Source organism: Rhinoderma darwinii, chromosome 1 (assembly GCF_050947455.1).
Source record: "Rhinoderma darwinii isolate aRhiDar2 chromosome 1, aRhiDar2.hap1, whole genome shotgun sequence".
In the NCBI taxonomy this organism is placed as follows: domain Eukaryota; kingdom Metazoa; phylum Chordata; class Amphibia; order Anura; family Rhinodermatidae; genus Rhinoderma; species Rhinoderma darwinii.
Genome location: NC_134687.1, coordinates 197,072,985 through 197,092,476, shown reverse-complemented (window position 1 = coordinate 197,092,476; position 19,492 = coordinate 197,072,985). Strand labels below are relative to the sequence as shown.

The 19,492-nt window shown below is 42.4% G+C and overlaps 1 protein-coding gene across 3 annotated transcripts in view; it reads right to left on the bottom strand.

Annotated features, from left to right (window-relative positions):
• Positions 1 to 19,492, bottom strand: part of GC (GC vitamin D binding protein) — a 156,788-nt gene that overhangs the window by 57,942 nt on the left and 79,354 nt on the right. For all 3 annotated transcript variants that reach the window (XM_075860691.1, XM_075860690.1, XM_075860689.1), the window contains exons 2-3: positions 8,478 to 8,547; positions 4,756 to 4,888 (exon numbers count right to left, since the gene is read on the bottom strand). In XM_075860691.1, the coding sequence (XP_075716806.1) occupies positions 4,756 to 4,888; positions 8,478 to 8,547 (203 nt within the window). The remainder of the gene's footprint in view (positions 1 to 4,755; positions 4,889 to 8,477; positions 8,548 to 19,492) is intronic.

The window sequence follows — 19,492 nt, the reverse complement described above, 5'->3', positions numbered from 1 at the left end:
TGTAGTGATTTTTTGGGCTTGTTTTCTGCGGGACAAGACGTAGTTTTGAATGGTACTGTTTTGGGGTGCATGGGACTTATTGATTCATTTTTATTATGACTTTTTTGGGGGGCAATGGAAAAAAATTGCAATTTCGCCATGGTTTTTTGCGTTTTTTTTTTACGGTGTTCACCTTGCGGTTTAAATGACATATTAACTTTATTAATGGAGTCATTACGGTCGCGGCAATACCAGATATGTGTACTTTTTTTTTTTTTTACACTTTTACTAAATAAAACCACTTTTTATGGAAAAAAATGATTTTATTTATTTTTTTACTGTACTTTTTATTAATCATCTTTATTTCACATTGATGACTTATTTTATTAGTCCCACTAGGGGACTTTACTGTGCGATCTTCCGATCGCTGCTATAATGCTTTGGTATACTTCGTATACCAGAGCATTATTGCCTGTCAGTGTAAATCTGACAGGCAATCTGTTAGGACGTGCCTCCGGCGCGTCCTAACAGGCATATGTCCAGGGCAGACCTGGGGGCTTTTATCAAGCCCCCGGCTGCCATGACACCCCATCGGAGACCCGCGATTGCATTCGCGGGCCGCCGATGGGTGACAGAGGGAGCGCACTCCCTTTGTAAACAAAGTTAAATGCCGCGGTCGCTATTGACGGTGTCATTTAACGGGTTAAACGGCCGCGATCGAAGTAAACTTCGATCGCGGGTGTTGGAGCAGGAGCTCAGCTGTCATCAGACAGCAGAGCCCCAGCTCCTGCCTGCACGGGAGACCCGTGCAGGACTTAGACTAGGCTGACGTGAAAAGGCGTCAGCCTAGCCTAAAGCCCATTAGTGACTCACGTGAAAAGGCGTATTGGTGGTCACTAAGGGGTTAAAAGTGCCAATGTAAACTGTATGGGGTCAAATGATTGTTAATACGATCGGCTATGCATCCCTTGTTTACACGGGGAGATGTATTGCCAACAACGATGATTTTCAGGGCAGCTTAAAAGATTAAATTAGCCAATGAACGAGTGTTTGCTCGATCGTCGAGTGATCGCTGCCCTGTTTACACAATGCTCGTTTGTCCGATCATTGGCCTGTGTAAATGGGCCTTTAGAAGTGTCCAATACAAATTAGACCAGTCTCAGGAATTTTTACCAGGATCAAAATGTAAACAATATATTGTGATGAGCCTATTTAACAGCAGCTCACAGTCCCGAACAAGAGCTCTGGCTTGACAAATAATCGCACTCTTTTTAATAGGCTTTATCTGATATTACAGCTCAGCCCCATTGACTTTGGCATTGTTCCTGGAAAAAAAATCTTTCTAACCTTAAGGGGCTTTTACACAGAACGATTATCGGGCAGACGAGCGTTCATATAACGCTCGTTGCTGATAATTGCCCTGTGTAAACAGGGGAGCGATCAGCAGTTGAACGAGCAAACGCTCAATCATCTGCTGGTCGTATCACTTTAAAAAAGTAAAAGATTATCATTGTCGGCAGCACAAAAACAGGGAGATGTGCTGCTGACATGATAATAATGGATGGGGACGAGCGATGGGCGTAACGTCCGCTCGTCCCCATCCCTAGCTCCGTGTGACAGGAGCAAACGAGCGCCGATCAACGATGTCTCGTTGATCGGCGCTCGCTGCACCGGCCCCTTATCGGCCGATGTAAAAGGGCCTTAACTCATACAACACTTAGAATAACATGTAGAATATCTAAGGCAGTGCTTTCAAATGAGGGTTCAGCGAAATCCTGCAATTCCTTGACACCTGGTCAGCAGTTCCTCAGAAGAAAGCAGCAGGAAGTCTTTTTACTTTCACGGTAGGGATGGACGACTTTCATTCTGCTCAAAGGATCCTTAGCAAAGAAGTTAACGAATCTGGGCCCGAATATAGCACTGAGCAAAAACTATACAATGCATACCCCCTAAATCGACCTTCTTTGAGGTAGAAACTAGTGATTCCCCCAGAGTGAAAAAAAATTCAGGCGTTCCTCCATAGCATTGGTGTTGGGAATTATTAAAGCAAGGAAACTGTATTATCATCAGGCCACTAAATTTGTACGTACAGGTTTAGCGATCATTAACTTGAATATTAACGCATTAAAAACACAGTGGTATGAAACTTTTTCAATGGTTTTCAATGGCTTAACTGATAAGTTATCATTGTGAAGCAAGTTATCAAAGTCAAGATAAGGATTACTACATCTGTACATTGACAGGACAGAAAGGTACAGATGTAGCCATCTTTATCTTGACTTTTACCATATTAAATACACAATGGCAAGAAACTTTAACTTGACTTTTTCAACGATTTTTCAATGGCTTTTGTTGTGTAACATCATGTGAGTTATCAGTCAAGATAAACTTGGCTACATCCGTATATAGACCATGGATACCATGCATAAATACACTGCATAATTTTTACTGTATGTTAAGTATGCATATCACATTTGACTATGATTCACATTTAACAGAAAAAAAGTAATGGTGGAATGAAATTTCCATTTCATCATAACTTTTCTATTATGGTATCCCACTGCTTACATCAAATTACACTGACTATTGAGTACAGGTTCATTACTTGTGCAAGAAGGTAATTTATATCATACTGTAGACATAGCCAGAGTTAAAAATCTCTTGAAGGGCCACTAGAAAAAAGTGCACAGCTTATAAAAGTAAGTCCTATAGAAAGAGAATTTGCTCATATGTATCTACAAGTTTCTGGAGGTTCTCAGTACTGGACATATGTGAGATAAAGTAGCGATCACCAAAGAAGAAAGGTCTCTGGACTTATGCCATTGAGGAACCTTACAATTGCCTAGACTAAGCTTTAGTTTCAGTTCTTCTTATAGCCAATATACAGATGTAGCAACCTTTAACTTTGCCGACGTACTGTGCCGACGACCTGTCATTTACGCGTTGTCGTTTGACAGCTGTCAAACGACGACACGTAAATTGACTGCCTCGGCAAAGAAGTGCAGGACACTTCTTTGCAACGTAATTTGAGCCGTTCTTCATTGAAGTCAATGAAGAGCAGCTCAAGATTTACGAGCGTCAAAGACGCCTCGCATAATGCGAGGAGGAGCTTTTACGTCTGAAACGACGCAGCTGTTTTCTCCTGAAAACAGTCTGTCTTTTCAGACGTAAAAGCCACTTCTCGTGTGCACATACCCTAATACACATTTAAGTCACTTCAAACATACGTATAGTTTTAGTAGATCATGAAATACAAGGATCAATTAAATCTATCAGTAACACTTGTTCTTTGTAAGGGCCTGTTCACATCACCGTTCGCTTTCCGTTCCGACTCCGCTATTGATTCCGTCGGAAAACCGGAAACCTGCCGGTATGGTGACGAACGGAAACCATTAGCGATTTTTCTGTCACCATTGATATCAATGGTGACTGAAACGGAAGCGGTGGTTTCACTTTCACTTTCCGTTGTGGGGTTCACCTGACGGAAACCTCAGACGGAACCCCGGAACGGAAAGCGAACGGTGATGTGAACAGGCCCTAAGGCTATATTCATACGACAGTTAAAAACGGCCGTGTGATGTTTTTACAGCTGTCACACGGCCATTTTCAGAAAAATAAAGCTCTATGGGTGTATTCACACAGCCATAAAAAACTTAGAACAAGTTCTATTTTTGTTCGTTTTCACGGCCCGACAGCTTCATAGAGGTCATTGAATCAGTCTTTAAACGCCGTTTTTAGAAAGCCATCCTTGTGACGGCCTTTAAAAACTGATCCTAGCCCTCACAATGGCTCTGGCCAGGGACTCCTGTCTTGGGAAAGCCCTTGACGTCACTGAATATATATGGACAGTGACGTTTGGAGCTTTGTAATGCGAGAATCCCCCGCCAGAGCATTCGAAACAATGCACTGTTCTCGGATTGCGCTCCTAGATAGAGCCTCTGATGTCACTGTCCATTTATGGACAGTGATGTCAGGGGCCTTACACTACAGAGTCCCCAGCCAGAGCATCGGAAACACTCTGGCCGGGGACTTCGGGACTGGAGGAGTCCCCGACGTCACTGTCCATACATGGACAGTGATGTTGGGAGCTTTGAGATGCCGTAATCCCCTATCTACATGGGCACTGTGTGTGGCACTATGTTCATGGGCACTGTGGCACTATGTGGGCAATGGCACTTTATATGTGGGCACTAGCTACAGTGGGCAGTTTGGCACTATCTATGTGGACACTATCTACAGTGGTCACAGTGGCACTAGCTACAGGGGCATTGTGGCACTATTTACAAGGGCACTGTGGTATTTTCAGAGGGTTGGGACAAATAAAAATGAGAATCAAATTCATCCTTTTGTTAAACGGACGTAAAAAACGGATGGCACGCAGATAAAAATCGGCTGTTAAAAAAGGTGACAAATGGCTGGGAAATGGATGAAAATTTGGAAACACACTGATGCAAAATGGCCATGAAAAACTGACAATTGATCAATTTTTAATGGCTGTTTTTTTCATGTGAATATGGCCTAAGTGTTTAAAGACAGCATTTCTACAGTAAATAGAAAATACCCAGAGATACATTTTCAGATGATTCTTAGCAGTTGTCAGCAGGAGGTCACCTGAATTATATTCAGTTATGCTTTAAAGATTTTCTTACTACAACATCAAATAAGTTTTTGTAACTCTGGGAAAACATGTTTATTGACAAACTAAAGAAAAAAATTATTGTTAGCTTTTAGAAAGAGAACCCTATTGTTAGGAATGGATACAAGTTATAAAGTTACCCCATTGTCATAACAGTCAGCAGCGGCTCCTGTTGCGCAGCATGTTACTGCCAGTGAGACTATGGCTTTCACTAGGTGACCTATTTCTTCAAAAGTAGCATTGGAATACTTCCTGCTGTTCATGATGACCGCTCTAAAGAGAACAAACTATATCAATAGATGTATTCTTGGAAGCGGAATAATCAAATAAAAGCCCAGATAATAAAAACGTATGTCCATTTACGGATTCAGATATAGAGCAGACACAGCATGGACACATTTATTAATGCAGTTTAATGCAATGAAACAGTCAGCAGTATATGTTCTTGCTATTATTTGGACATCAATCCGACGCCATCTGTTTGCAATCAGTGGAGCACTGTGAATTATAATACACCATTGCAAATTGTACAATACAGAATACACTGCATTACTAAAAATTAGGATTATTAGATTGTAATAGATTCGATTTAGCCCCTTTAGGACCAGCATGTTTTGGGTCTTTAGGACAAAGTATCTTATTTCTTATTTTCATTGCCGCATTCCGAGACCCATGACGTTTTCATTTTTACGTCGGTGTAACTGTATGACGGCTTGTTTTTTTGCGGGACGAGTCACATCTCTTAATATAACTATCTTGGGGTACTTATAGATAATTGATTAACTTTTATTACCTTTTTTTTACGGGGGTGGAAAAAAAAGCAATTTCACCATTGTGTTTTTTTGCGTTTTAAATTTATGCGATTCAGCTTGCAGCATAAATAACATGTTACCTTTATTCTATGGGTCGGTACGATTACAGTGATACCAAATGTGTATCGTTTTTTGTTTATGTGTTACTACTTTTTCTCAGTAATAGCACATTTCATGTAAAAATAATAGTTTTTATGTTGCCGCATTCCAAGAGCCATACATTTTTTATTTAAGTCAATGTAGCTGTACATGGGCTTGTTTTTTGCAGCACAAGTTATATATTTTTTAATAGAACCATTTGGGGTTACATATAAATTACGGTAATGATTAACTTTTAGAATTTTTTCAGGGTGGGGAATGGACATAAAAAGCTACTCCCCCATTGTTTCTTTATATTTTTTTACGGAGTTCAACATGCGGTTAAAATAACATGTTAACTTTATTATGTGGGTTGTTATGATCATGGAGATACCATATATGTGTATTTTTCTAGATATATAAAATAAATATAAATTTGAAAAATAAAGGCACTTTTATTTTATTATTTTTTTCTTCCAATAATTAACTCTAGAATTTCAAGTTACATCTGGCTGCAGCATTTTTGACCTAAAGTAAAAAACAGTAAAAAAATGCCAATGTAAACCGCTGTGTGTGAATCCAGCAAGTGGGTTTTAAGTGGGTCACTAGAGAAATGCTTTAACTTATAGAAGTTTGTTTCTTGTAGTCAAGACTAAGGGTATGTGCACACGATAAGGACAATTACGGCTGAAATTACAGAACTGTTTTCAGGAGAAAACAGCTCCGTAATTTCAGACGTAATTGCATGTACTCGCGTTTTGCGAGGCATCAATTATGGCCGTAATTTGGAGCTGTTCTTCATTGGAATCAATGAAAAACGGCTCAAATGACGTCTCAAGAAGTGTCCTGCACTTCTTTTGACGAGCCGTCTTTTTTACGTGTCATCGTTTGACAGCGACGCGTAAATGATAGGTCGTCGGCACAGTACGTCGGCAAACCCATTCAAATGAATGGGCAGATGTTTGCCGACGTATTGGAGACGTATTTTCAGACGTAAATCGAGGCATAAAACGCCTCGTTTACGTCTGAAAATAGGTCGTGTGAACCCAGCCTAACACTTGACTTGAAGACTTTCGCATTAAGACTTACTTCTGAAGATTAACCCCTTAAAATCCAGGCCAATTTTAGTTTTTTCATTTTTGTTTTTTCCTCCTCGCCTTCCAAAAGTCAAACTTTTTTATTTTTTCATCTACATAGCCATATGAGGGCTTGTTTTTTTGCGCCGCATAATGTACTGAGAATCTGAAAAAAATTATTTGTGGGGTGCAATGGGCAAAAAACAGCAATTACTTTAATTTTTGGGGGGTTTGTTTTTACGGCATCTATTAGGCAGTAAAACAACATGTTCACCTTATTCTACAGGTTGATATGATTACGACAATGCCAAATTTATATGTTTTGTTTTATGTTTTACAATTTAGCAATGTGAGGGCTTGAATCTTTATGGCGCGAGCTGTACTTTTCATCGATACCAAGTTGGGGTGCATGCAAGTTTATGATAACTTTTTATTTCATTTTTTTGTAGAGCTAAGGTGACCAAAAAACAGCAATTTGTGTGTTTTATGCATATGTTTTTTAATGCTATATTGTGATAGTTCAGACTTTTACGGATGCGGTGATACTAGTTGTGTTAACTTTTATTTTATTAAACAATGCTTTAGTGAAAAAATGTTTTTTTTTTTTAACTTTTAATATTTTTTTGGGAACATTAAAAACAACTTTGTTTAACTTTTTTTATTAGTCGCCCTAGGGGAACTTGAACCAGCGATCGTTTGATCACTTGCATGATATACTGCAATACTAAAGTATTGCAGTATATCGCTATACTGACAGTCTCCTTGAGGCCCTGCCAGAGGCAGAGTCTTCAAAGCAGTACAAAGATGGCAGACCTGAGGGCCTTCATTAGGCCCCTAGGCTGCCATGACAACCATCGGCATCCCCTGATCACGTTGTGGGGTGGCTGATGGTGCGTTGAAGGGAGCCGCCCCCCTGATTCTAACAATTTAAATGCCGCGGTCGCGATTGACCACAGCATTTAAGGTGTTAAACGGGTGGAATCAAAGCTATCTTTGATTCCGTCCATTGCAGTGAGGTGTTGGCTGTGTAATATTACACAGCCGTCACCCGCTGAGTATGGAATGCGCTTAGCCCGTGAGCCCACTCCATACTTCCCCTTAACGGCTGTCACTTACATGTATGTGGCACGTTGTTAAGGGGTTAATGACTTAATTTGAGCACGGAAATAATATTAATTTTTCAAATGCATTTGTATTTTTAACCAAAAAACAATTAATTTATCACATGAAATCAATAATCCAATTCACTCCAATGTTAAATAATAAGTGGCTGTGCACCATTTTAGACACTTTTTGCACCACGCTAGACAAGGGGTGTGGCTTAGATGAATAGGGAATGATCTAATGGAAAGGGGGTGGCTTAAAATGTGTCAGTGTGCAACACAATTGTGCCAAAATTTGGAACAAAAACCTGACGTAAACTAAGCCAACCAAGAGGTGGTATAAAGAAGAGAAAAGTGTCAGGTATATCTAGCAAGATGCCCCAAATTTATCATATCATGTGCGTCACTATGATAAAGTGCTGACTGTCTGTTCTAAGTTTACGCTGTTCAAATATTAGACAGCATTAGTAAATGGCCCAGTGTGTCTGAGGTTTGGAAATGTAATTGAGTGTTTAATGAATAATTACTTATTCTCACCGGAGAAAAACATACAATGTTTAACAAGTTATCTAATAGAGCAACGTAGAAGACTGCTATATGGTAACTGACATAATAATTAAAAGTCGATGAATTGTGATGAATGTATTCCATCCACAGTAATGTTTTGTTAGACAAGTTAGGTTGTTCGTGTAATTTAAATTCAAAAAGCACATTTATAAAATATATCATACTTCTGTAGATCACAAGTAAATAAGCATATAATAATAGATACAATACTGTTTTGAAAACTTACATGGCAGAAAATGTTTCTGTTCCAAGCATGGTAAATTCCTGACAAACCCTATCTCTTTGGTATAGTTTTCCTAGAAATCAAAGCAGAGAAATCAGTATTATTAAGTGACATACAACAAGGTATAGCTTGTAGTTATTATGATACAGTACTTTTAACTAATTATACAATACATGTTTTATTGTACATTAAAAAAAAAACCTGGAAAAAGTGTATGGGTTTTTATTATTTTTTTTGTGTTAAAACGATTATGCACATCCTTTACTTACTGTCAAGTTTTGAAAAACCTGGTGAAAACCCACATTGTTACCAATGAAACTCTTATGGGGGCTGTCATCCAACTTTTCCAGAGACATGGATATGCAATCTGCCTAATGAAATTACACATGGAGAAATGAATCGTTGTACGGTGCCCATTAAAATCAATGCAGTGGCTTTATGGTTTGGCCTATAGAGGAAGCCTTGAGTGGGGGGCTTCTACTGTTCAAGGATAATAAGCAGCTGGGTATATGTAATAAATGACTCCAGACAATCCCTTTTATATAGCACAATAAATAAAATGTTGGAATAAATGTCATACGTATAAAGAGTCAAAAAACAAAACATACAAAATAATTTGCTTTACATAGGGATATATGTAAATGGGAGATGTAAACTTTATTATATATAAACCAATACTGTGCGTAAAAACACCTATGGTTAAATCCCATTGGAAAGAAGAAAAATCTAGTAAACAAGAGATCATGTAAGAGATGTCCGATTACATATAATTTTCAGATAATGCTTTTCAATTATACAATGTGACCTTTATCTTTGCTTTTCTCATACATGGGTACAAAATATAATTTTTTTAAAAACTCTATATTCCACAAAGGGAGCTATTGCTTTTCTTTTATTGCCTAAACCTATAGAAGTAGCATTTTAGCGAAATATAAATACATTTTACTATTTTAAAGTTGAATATAACATTTTAAAATTTTAAATGAATTTATAATTGTTAATTAATTTAATATTGTCCTTAATTAATTGAATCATGTAATATAAGGTAAGTATTTGCCCTTTGTGATAGATTATAGCTGTAAGATTAACTTCTGGAGTAATGTGTATTGTTCTGCTGCAAAATGTATATATTGTTAATTGTAATTATATCTTTATTGGGAATATGATTCTAAGAATACCAATTTTTTAATGTTTGAGTTAGAAAGGCTCAGACACAGACCCAGCCATTTATTTCATGACCTAGTCAAACTTGAATGTTAGATGATGGCTTCTGCAGCTAGATCCGTGGCAATCAACCGATACACCAGGCTGAAAAGGGGTTGCCTTGATGAGACAATCTCTTTAAACAAAGGAAATAACAGGCAGTGAGAACTGCCAATATTGCTAAAGTAACCGATATTTTCTTTGACCTAAAATATCATTATATTTTATAATGAATTGGTATTCTAACAAAAAAATAACTATAGTTATCAGTGTAATCACAATAGAGCTCCCATAACTACAAACCTGCAAATTTTCAGTTCTATTGCTATGGAGGCATCACGAGGAATCTCATATTGCCAGGGATTGTAGGGATAATTCATGAATACAGTATGCTGAGTGGGTGAAACATCTATTAAGGAGCCTGTATATTATCTTCATATTTGGGGATGTCACATATTTGGCTCAGATGAACTTAGATATAGGATCTGACAAATTTAAAGAGGATTGTCACCTGATTTCACAAAACAAATGGCATAAATTATTAAATATATCTCTTAGGCCTGATGAATCCATGTTAGAATGGCTGTATAATCTTTTTTAAGATTTTCCTGCCTCATATTAAAAATTTGCCTTTTATGAGTCCCACTGGAGATTGAGAGATCTCATGAGTCCAAGTGTATTCATAAGCTTAACATAATCTCTGCCCAGCTGTAGCTGACAAGCATCTATCAGTGTAGCAGTGACTCCTACCCACACCATGCTGAAATCTTACACATGCTCAGTATAAGTTGCCTTCACCCTGGCTATCACCTGTGCTCATTACAAGCTGCAGTCTCCCTGGCTCTGCAGTGAGAGAGCCAATCTGCCAGCAGCAGTTTCAGTGTGAAATCACAACTTCTAATCTCATCTTCTGCTTTCCTCAACTGCAGAACCAGGGAGACTGCGGCATGAACTGAACATTTTTCGAGGGCTAGCGAGGCTGCAGCTTGTACTGAGCATGTGTGACATTTCAGCAGCAGCAGAGGAGGAGGGATACTGCCAGGAGCTTGTGAGCTCTAGGTGGATGAAGATTGTTTCCCTAATGAATACAATAGACTCATGAGCTCTCTGTCTCTAGCTGGACTCAGGTTGGAAAACTCCTCAAAAAGGATTATACAGGCATTCAGACATGGATTTTCAAAGTGAGTACACCAGCCTCATCAGGTCTAAGAGATCTATTTAATAATGCATGCAGTGTGTATTGTGAAATCTTGTGACAGATCCTCTCTAAACCGAACAACTATTGATGACAAATAGTTCTGCTATGACCTTTAATAATAAAAGTTACCATCAGGGCTGATGCAAAAGCATAGATAGGTTGTGGAAACCTGGATTGAACACCAATTTAAAATGTTTGGCATATACTAAATTGCAAGGTTACTCAATGCAGCCAATGCAAGTTGGATCAGTTAATGACATAGTTGATGTTAGTGACGTCATTTGAAGTTTTGGCACAAGTATAGCATAGAAAAATGTTTCAAATTTCATACGTTTTCATGGATTTAATATCTTAATGCACAAACTATACAATACTAAGTATTTTTTATTTTTTTTAAATACATGTTCTTGATATTATAATATACATGTCAGGTCTTGTGATATTGACCATCACTGTACTATTGTAAATTCTAGATGAATAAAGTACATGACAGGATAGTGTTTTCAGAGCACTGCACTGTTTTGTTATGGCAAACTATCACATGATAACATCATGTATACATAACATAATGTATATTTGTAACGTCCATGGTCGCTGACCACGAACTCCTTCCATCCAGTCGACGCCCTTCTCTCCAGAGATGTCTGCACATACGACCGTCTTGTTCCACAGTGACCACAAGGGTGCGCCCCCAAGCTCAGTCCAGACTTAAGAAGACAAATTTACACGCAGGTGGGAGATTGAGCTGATTGCTCCCATAGCACCCTGAGCTATAAGAAGGGCCCAGCCCCTTCCTCACATGCCTGAGCATTGTTGTCGTACCCAAAGTTTGTCTATGCAAATGGTCTTTTAGTGTTTTCCCAGTTCCCAGTGTTCCCCGTACCTGTATCCTGTATTCTGCATCCCGTGCTATCCTGGTCAAGTGCCGTGCTGAGCTGTAGTCGTGCTGTGCTGTATTCCACGCCTGTCCTGCTAATCCATGCCTGAAATCTACCTGCTGCCTAGTCCCAGCCGAGCCTGCCTTGCTACTGTCCGAGCTGCCACTGGTAAACTATACGAACTATAGACTGTGACCTGCGCCCTGTTGGCCGGCTGCCATACCGTCAAGGCGATACGGCCCAGTCGGCCCACAAACCCAACGTGACAATATTGATGTATATTGATGAGTTGTGGTATTTTAGGCCATATTACTACCATACCAATACACCTAATGAGGTGACTTCACACAAAGAAAAGAGGGTACCATAAAATATTGACAGCAGAACAGCCCAACAGGCTTTCTTTGTTCTCCGCACATGTCTTCTTTGGAGTTACTTGAGGGAAAATGTTTCTTAAAAAGGATTTAGACTGACCTTAGACAGCATTGGTGTAGGCGCAGCCATGCATATAACCACAGATTGTTGATGCTCAAACATTAAATTCATTGGTCTGGCTTTTATATGGCTACTGTCACGTTGGGTGCGTGGACCCACTGGGCCGTACCGCCTTAACGGTATGGTAGCTGGCCAACAGGACACAGGCCAAAGTCTATAGTTCAAATAGGTGTACCTGTGGCAACTTCGGACTGCAGCAAGACAGGCTCGGATGAGACTTTGGTAGCAGGCAGACACCAGGCGTGGTGTAACAAGACAGGCGTAGTACTTATCGCAGCTCGACTCCAACTCTATACAGCACTTGGTTCTGGATAGCACGGGACACAGGATACAGGTAGCAGGAACGGGAACACTGGGAACTAGGAAACAGTAAGGGACCATTTGCAGAGACAAACATAAGTAAATAACAACAACGCTCAGGCAATGCAGGAAGGGGTTGGGCCCCTCTTATAGTCCAGGGTGCTTATGGGCCAATTTGGTCTTTAACTCAGGTGCGCGCGCTGGCCCTTTAAGAGCGGGCACGAGTGTGCACCCTATGGGACAAAGCAGAGTGAAGCGGAAGTGAGCGCTGGCGTCTCCTGAGGAGGAGATGGGGACCAGCGCTCACTGATCCATGGCTGCGGCTGTCAGGAGGTAAGTAAACCTGGCAGCCCGCGGCCATGGGCATTACAGTTACTACTTATACACAGGGGCTGGGCCGACGTCAGCACCCGGCAAACCTGGGCAAGTGCCGGGTACTGTCGCTGCCGTTGTCACAGCATCACTGTCCATATATGGATAGTGATGTCAGAAAAAGAGAAGAAGTCCCATGTAGAGCGCTAGCGGCTCTGCTCCGGGACTCTGTCTTTTGGAAAGCTCCTGACATCAATGTCCATACACCATGTTCCAAATTATTATGCACATTGGAATTAAGTGTCATAAATAGAGATGAGCGAACTTATGAAAAGTTTGGTTCGGCTGGTTCGCCGAATTTCACGAAAAAGTTTGATTCGGACTGAACTAGTTCTGACCGAACCTGTAATTTCCGTGCGCCGAGCATGGTACTGTCGAGGGTGCTGAAAGAGTTAATGGGCTGCACTAACTCTTTCAGCAACATTGACAGTACCATGCTCGGCACGCAGAAAATAAAATTTTAATGTAATAAAAATAAATAAAAAATACGTTCATACTTACATTCCTCCTGTCCGGCCTCCAGCGATGACGTTTCATCCATGTCGCCGCTGCAGCCAATCACAGGCTGTAGTGGTGGTCACGCACGTCACGTGACCGCCTCTGCAGCCAATCACAGGCTGCCGCGGCCGCTGGAGCCAATCACAGGCTGCCGCGGTCGCTGCAGCCAATCACAGGCTGCCGCGGCCACTGCAGCCAATCACAGGCTGCCGCTGCAGCCAATCACAGGCCAAAAAAATAAATAAAAATGTCTCTCTTCAGGAAACATACAGAAGTTAGGTTCATGTTTAAAGGTGGGTCATGAGAAATTCATGACCTTGTGGCTAACGCAGTATTGAAACATGTACATATACACCAGGGGTCTCAAGCACGCGGCCCGCGGGCCGCATGCGGCCCCTGGGGCTGTTATCTGTGGCCCGCGGGACACAGAGCCGCTAGTATTGGCTCTGCTCCGAGACTCTGGAATTCCCTGACATCGTTGTCCACATACAAACAGCGATGTCTGGGGCTTCCCCAGAGCCGGAGTCCCGGGCAGAGCGCTAGTACAGGCTCTGCTCCGGGACTCGGTGGAATTTCCTGACATAGATGCCTCTATATGGACAGTGTGTCAGGGTCTTCCCCAGAGCGGAGTCCCGGGCAGAGCGCTAGTATCGGCTCTGCTCCGGGACTCTGGAATTCCCTGACATAGCTGCCCATATATGGACAGTGTGTCAGGGTCTTCCCAAGAGCGGAGTCCCGGGCAGAGCGCTAGTATCGGCTCTGCTCCGGGTACTCTGTGGAATTCCCTGACATCGCTGTCCACATATGAACAGCGATGTCTGGGGCTTCCCCAGAGCCGGAGTCCCGGACAGAGCGCTAGTACAGGCTCTGTTCCGGGACTCTGTGGAATTCCCTGACATCGCTGCCCATATATGGACCGTGTGTCAGGGTCTTCCCCAGAGCAGAGTCCCGGGCAGAGCGCTATTATCGGCTCTGCTCCGGGACTCTGGGAAAGCATCTGACATCGCTGTCCATACATCGACAATGATGTCAGGGGCTTCCCCAGAGCAGGAATCCCAGGCATGTCAGGAGCTCAGCTGGAGTCCCAGGAAGAGCCTACTAGCGCTCTGCCCGGGACTCCAGCTCTGGGGTTGCCCCTGACATCTTTGTCCATATATGGACAGTGATATCAGGAGCAGAGCTGGAATCCCAGGCAGAGTGCCAGAAGCAAAGTTGATGTCACATGATCCCTTCCATTCTAAAATCGCTGCCTAGCGGCATTTTGGAAAAGATGGACTTCACATGTTTTTGGATACACATGTGTAGTTGATGGACATGTTCAATGTCAGCAAAAGTCAGAGCCCCCATAATCTAGCCAGCCATTATCTACGTACTTACAACATACTTCCATAAATTTGCCAACTACAGCGACCTCATAACGATGCAAATCAGTGCTCCATGTCACATCCAAATATAGTGCCCCCATATCTGGGGAATCCACAGTGCTCCAAAACACTATAAAGATAAGATCCAATCTAACAGGGCCATCCACAGAGACCCCATAAAGTGTCCGCTACATAAAACATAAAGTGCAAGTCACACACGCCACACCGTTCCGGCTACAATAACCTATATCGCGCCAGGGCCAGAGGCAGGTTTTGTAAATTTGTCTGCAGACGCGGTCTGTCTTATCTAATAGGATTTAAATGCTGAGAAGGAGAGAAATGGGTGCATAGCACCAAAGCCATTCGTACTCACGCCAAACTCCCGCCAATCACAGGCTGCTGCGGCCGCTGCAGCCAATCACAGGCTGCCGCGGCCGCTGCAGCCAATCACAGGCTGCCGCGGCCGCTGCAGCCAATTACAGGCTGCCGCGTCAGGAAAGAAGTTCAGACTGGAGGAAGAAGAGGGACTCGTCACCAAGACAACGACCGGGTACGTATGAAATGCTTTTTATTTTATTTTTAATCGGCAGCCTCTTTTCTCTATCAGTGATTAATAGAGACAAGTGGCTGCCGATTAGTATAATATTTTTGTAATGTTTTTTCTGCCCGCCCGGGTTCGGTCAAAACGTGTTCGGCCGAACCCAGTGAAGTTCGGATTCGCTGTGAACCAAACTTTTCGCGATGTTCGGACCAAAACCGGGTTCGGTTGTCCCGGTTCGCTCATCTCTAGTCATAAACATTTAATTATTAGTTTTTCAATTAAACTCATGGATGGTATTGTGCCTTAGGGCTCTTTTGATCATTGTAATCAATCTCAGACACCTGTGATAATTAGTTTGCCAGGTGTGCCCAATCAAAGGAAAACTACTTAAGAAGGACGTTCCACATTATTAAGCAGGCCACAGGTTTCAAGCAATATGGGAAAGAAAAAGGATCTCTCTGCTGCCGAAAAGCGTGAAATAGTGCAATACCTTGGACAAGGTATGAAAACATTGGATATTTCAAGAAAATGTAGGCGTGATCATCGTACTGTGAAAAGATTTGTGGCTGATTCAGAGCACAGACGGGTTCGTTCAGATAAAGGCATAATGAGGAAGGTTTCTGCCAGACAAATTAATAGGATTAGGAGAACAGCTGCTAAAATGCCATTGCAAAGCAGCAAACAGGTATTTGAATCCGCTGGTGCCTCTGGAGTCCCGCGAACCTCAAGGTGTAGGATCCTCCAGAGGTTTGCAAGTGTGCATAAAGTTATTATTCGGCCACCCCTAAACAATGCTCACAAGCAGAAACGGTTGCAGTAGGCTCAGAAATACATGAAGACTAATTTTCAAATTGTTGTTTACTGATGGGTGCCGTGCAACCCTGGATGGTCCAGATGGATGGAGTAGTGGATGGTTGGTGAATGGCCACCATGTCCCAACAAGGCTGCGACGTCAGCAAGGAGGTGGTGGAGTCATGTTTTGGGCTGGAATCATGAGGGGAGAGCTGGTAGGCCCCTTTAGGGTCCTTGACGGTGTGAAAATGACCTCTGCAAAGTACGTAGAGTTTATGACTGACCACTTTCTTCCGTGGTACAAAAAGAAGAACCGTGCGTTCCGTAGCAAAATTATCTTCATGCATGACAATGCACCATCTCATGCTGCAAAGAATACCTCTGTGTCATTCGCTGCTATGGGCATAAAAGGAGAGCAACTCATGGTGTGGCCCCCATGTTCCCCTGACCTCAACCCTATTCAGAACCTTTGGAGCATCCTCAAGCAAAATATCTATGAGGGTGGGAGGCAGTTCACATCAAAACAGAAGCTCTGGGAGATTATTCTGACATCCTGCAAAGATATTCAAGCAGAAACTGTCCAAATACTCACAAATTCAATGGATGCAAGAATTGTGACGGTGATATCAAAGAAGGGGTCCTATGTTAACATGTAACTTGGCCTGTTACGTTTTTTTTGATTGAAAGAGCTTTTGATTTCTGTAAATATTACCTCCTGATGCTGCAAATTCAACAAATTACCATTTTAGTTATCTTTACAACCTTTAAAATGTTTTGATCTCTGTTGTGCATAATAATTTGAAACAGTGCATTTTGAGTTTTTTACTTCTAAAAAAAAATCTGTTATCATTAGGAGATTTGTTTACTAAAATTTGCATTATACTCCAACGGTTGATGGCTTGAAGATTATACTGACTGTCATTTGCATCAACTATTTAGGAAAATCAGCGAAAAATAACATTTTCATAATAATTTGGAACGCGGTGTAAATGGACAGTGATGTCAGAGGGAGAGAAGGAGTCCTAGGCAGAGCGCTACTAGCTGCACTGCACAGGGACTCCGTCTCTTGGGAAGCTCCTGACATCAATGTCCGTCGTCACGTCATTACTGTCCATATATGGACAGTGATGTCAGGAGGAGAGAAGGAGTCTTAGGGAGAGCTCAAGTGGCTCTGCTCCGGGACTCTGTCTCTGGGAAAGCCCCTGACTATATATGGACAGTGATGTCAGAGGGAGAGAAGGTGTCCCAGGCAGAGCACTAGAAGCGGCTCTGCTCCGGGACTCCGTCTCTGGGGAAGCCCCTGACATCACTGTCCATATATGGATAGGGTTGTCGGGAGCAGAGCAGTGTCCCAGGCAGGTAGCACTCTGCCCAGGACTTTTGCTCTGGGGTTGCCCTTGACATTACTAGCTGTATATGGACAGTGATGTCAGTGGCTTCCCGGAGCTGGAGTACCGGAGCAGAGCCTTTACTAGCTCTCTGCCTGGGACTTCAGCTCTACTCCAGACATCACTATCCATATATGGACAGTGATGTCAGGAGCAGAGCAAGAGTTCCAGGCAGAGTGCTAGTAGTGCTCTGCCCAGGACTATGGCTCTGGGGTTGCACCTGACAACACTGTCCATATATATACAGTGACGTCAGGGGTTTCTCCTGAAGCGGAATCCCCAGCTTCCTCAAACTTCTCAAATTACCATTTACCACTGGACCCTTTGGATCCGGATCGGAACCCAGGCTGCAGCAATATTTTAAAACACGCTTTCAAGAATGTTGTGCTCCTAGCACAACCAACCAGGTCAGCAGAGCTGATCACCTAGCTGTGGCTTTTTTACTATATCATTTTATGCACTATGTGCGCTTTGTGTTGGTTTTTCTCCTCTACTGTTTAGTTACAGGGGGCTGTGTGGCACTATACAGGGGGCTGTATGGCACTACCTACAAGGGGGCTGTGTGGCACTATCTACAGGGGGAACCTGTGAGTGGCGGGCTGTTTGTCATTTTAGTGAGAGTGGCTAGCTGATGGTCATTTTACTGTGAGTGGGGGGCTGATGGTCATTCTACTGTGAGTGCTGGGCTGATGGTCATTTTACTGTCAGTGGGGGGCTGATGGTCATTTTACTGTGAGTGGGGGACTGATGGTCATTTTACTGTGAGTGGCGGGCTGATGGTTATTTTACTGTGAGTGGGGGGCTGATGGTCATTTTACTGTGAGTGGGGGCTGATAGTCTTCATGTGGTTTCCACCTCTGAGTTCCAATTGAAATTAATAGGAGGCAGAAAATGCCTGCAGCGCCCATTTGGAGTGTTTGTTTGCCTGCGTCTTTTGCATTAGCTTCAATGGCTTAAAAAAAAACGCAAAAAAAAAAAAAGATTTAACAACGCTGTCAATTCAAAATTTACTTCAAAATTCCTGAAGGAACTTTGAGTCAGATTTTTTTTGCCTAACAAAAAACGCCGTGTAAACATACCCTACAAGTGTAGTGCTTGTTTTTAGCCGTTTTCTGTCTTTCTCAAAACAATTTTTGTTAGGGGTGCCCTTAGGAAATTTTATTTTTCCAGTGGTGCCTCGAGTCCGAAAAGGTTGGGAAACTCTGTACTAGGCTACAAGATCATGCCGACCTACGCAAGGATCCCTCGTGGAGCAGCTCAGTTCGTCGTGGGAATGGGGCATAGGTGAGTACAATTTTTTGTTTGTCTACAAGGAGGAGGTGGGGGATTATGGCACGATCTACAAGGAGGAGGTGGGGGATTATGGCACTGTCTACAGGGAGGCTGTTTGGCACAATCTACAGGGAGGAACTATCTACAAGGGGGGCTGTGTGTGGCAGACACAGGCAGGGGGCATTATACTGTGTGGGCGCCACTAAGCGGACATTATATTGTGTAGGGGTACTACAGGGGCAATATACTGTGTGTAGCACTTAGGGGGCATAATACTATGTGGGCACAATTAGAGGACAAAATACTGTGTCCTTGAAGGGGTCATAGTATATTATATTATTAAATATTATTATACTGTATTGGGGGAACTAAAGGGGCATTATACGGTGTGGGGACACTAGATAGGGCATTATACTGTGGGGGCATCATACTTTTTTTATGGGGCATCTTTTTTCTGATGGGGATAACGAGTGAGCCCACAGGGGGGCTTGACGGCTCCGAAATCGAGGCTGCGGCTCACACGTGGCACTAGGCCGCAACTTCAAAAATGGTCAAACGGCCTGAATCAAAGTGTCAGTGCATTCCTCACTAAAATAAGGATGATTGCTCACTCTGGAGCAATGTGGAGGCAGGATTCACCCGGATTGGGATGCAGTGTTCAGGAGCTCTGAAAAACACATCCTCACAAAGCTGCTAGGCCACGCCCCCTCTGATCTT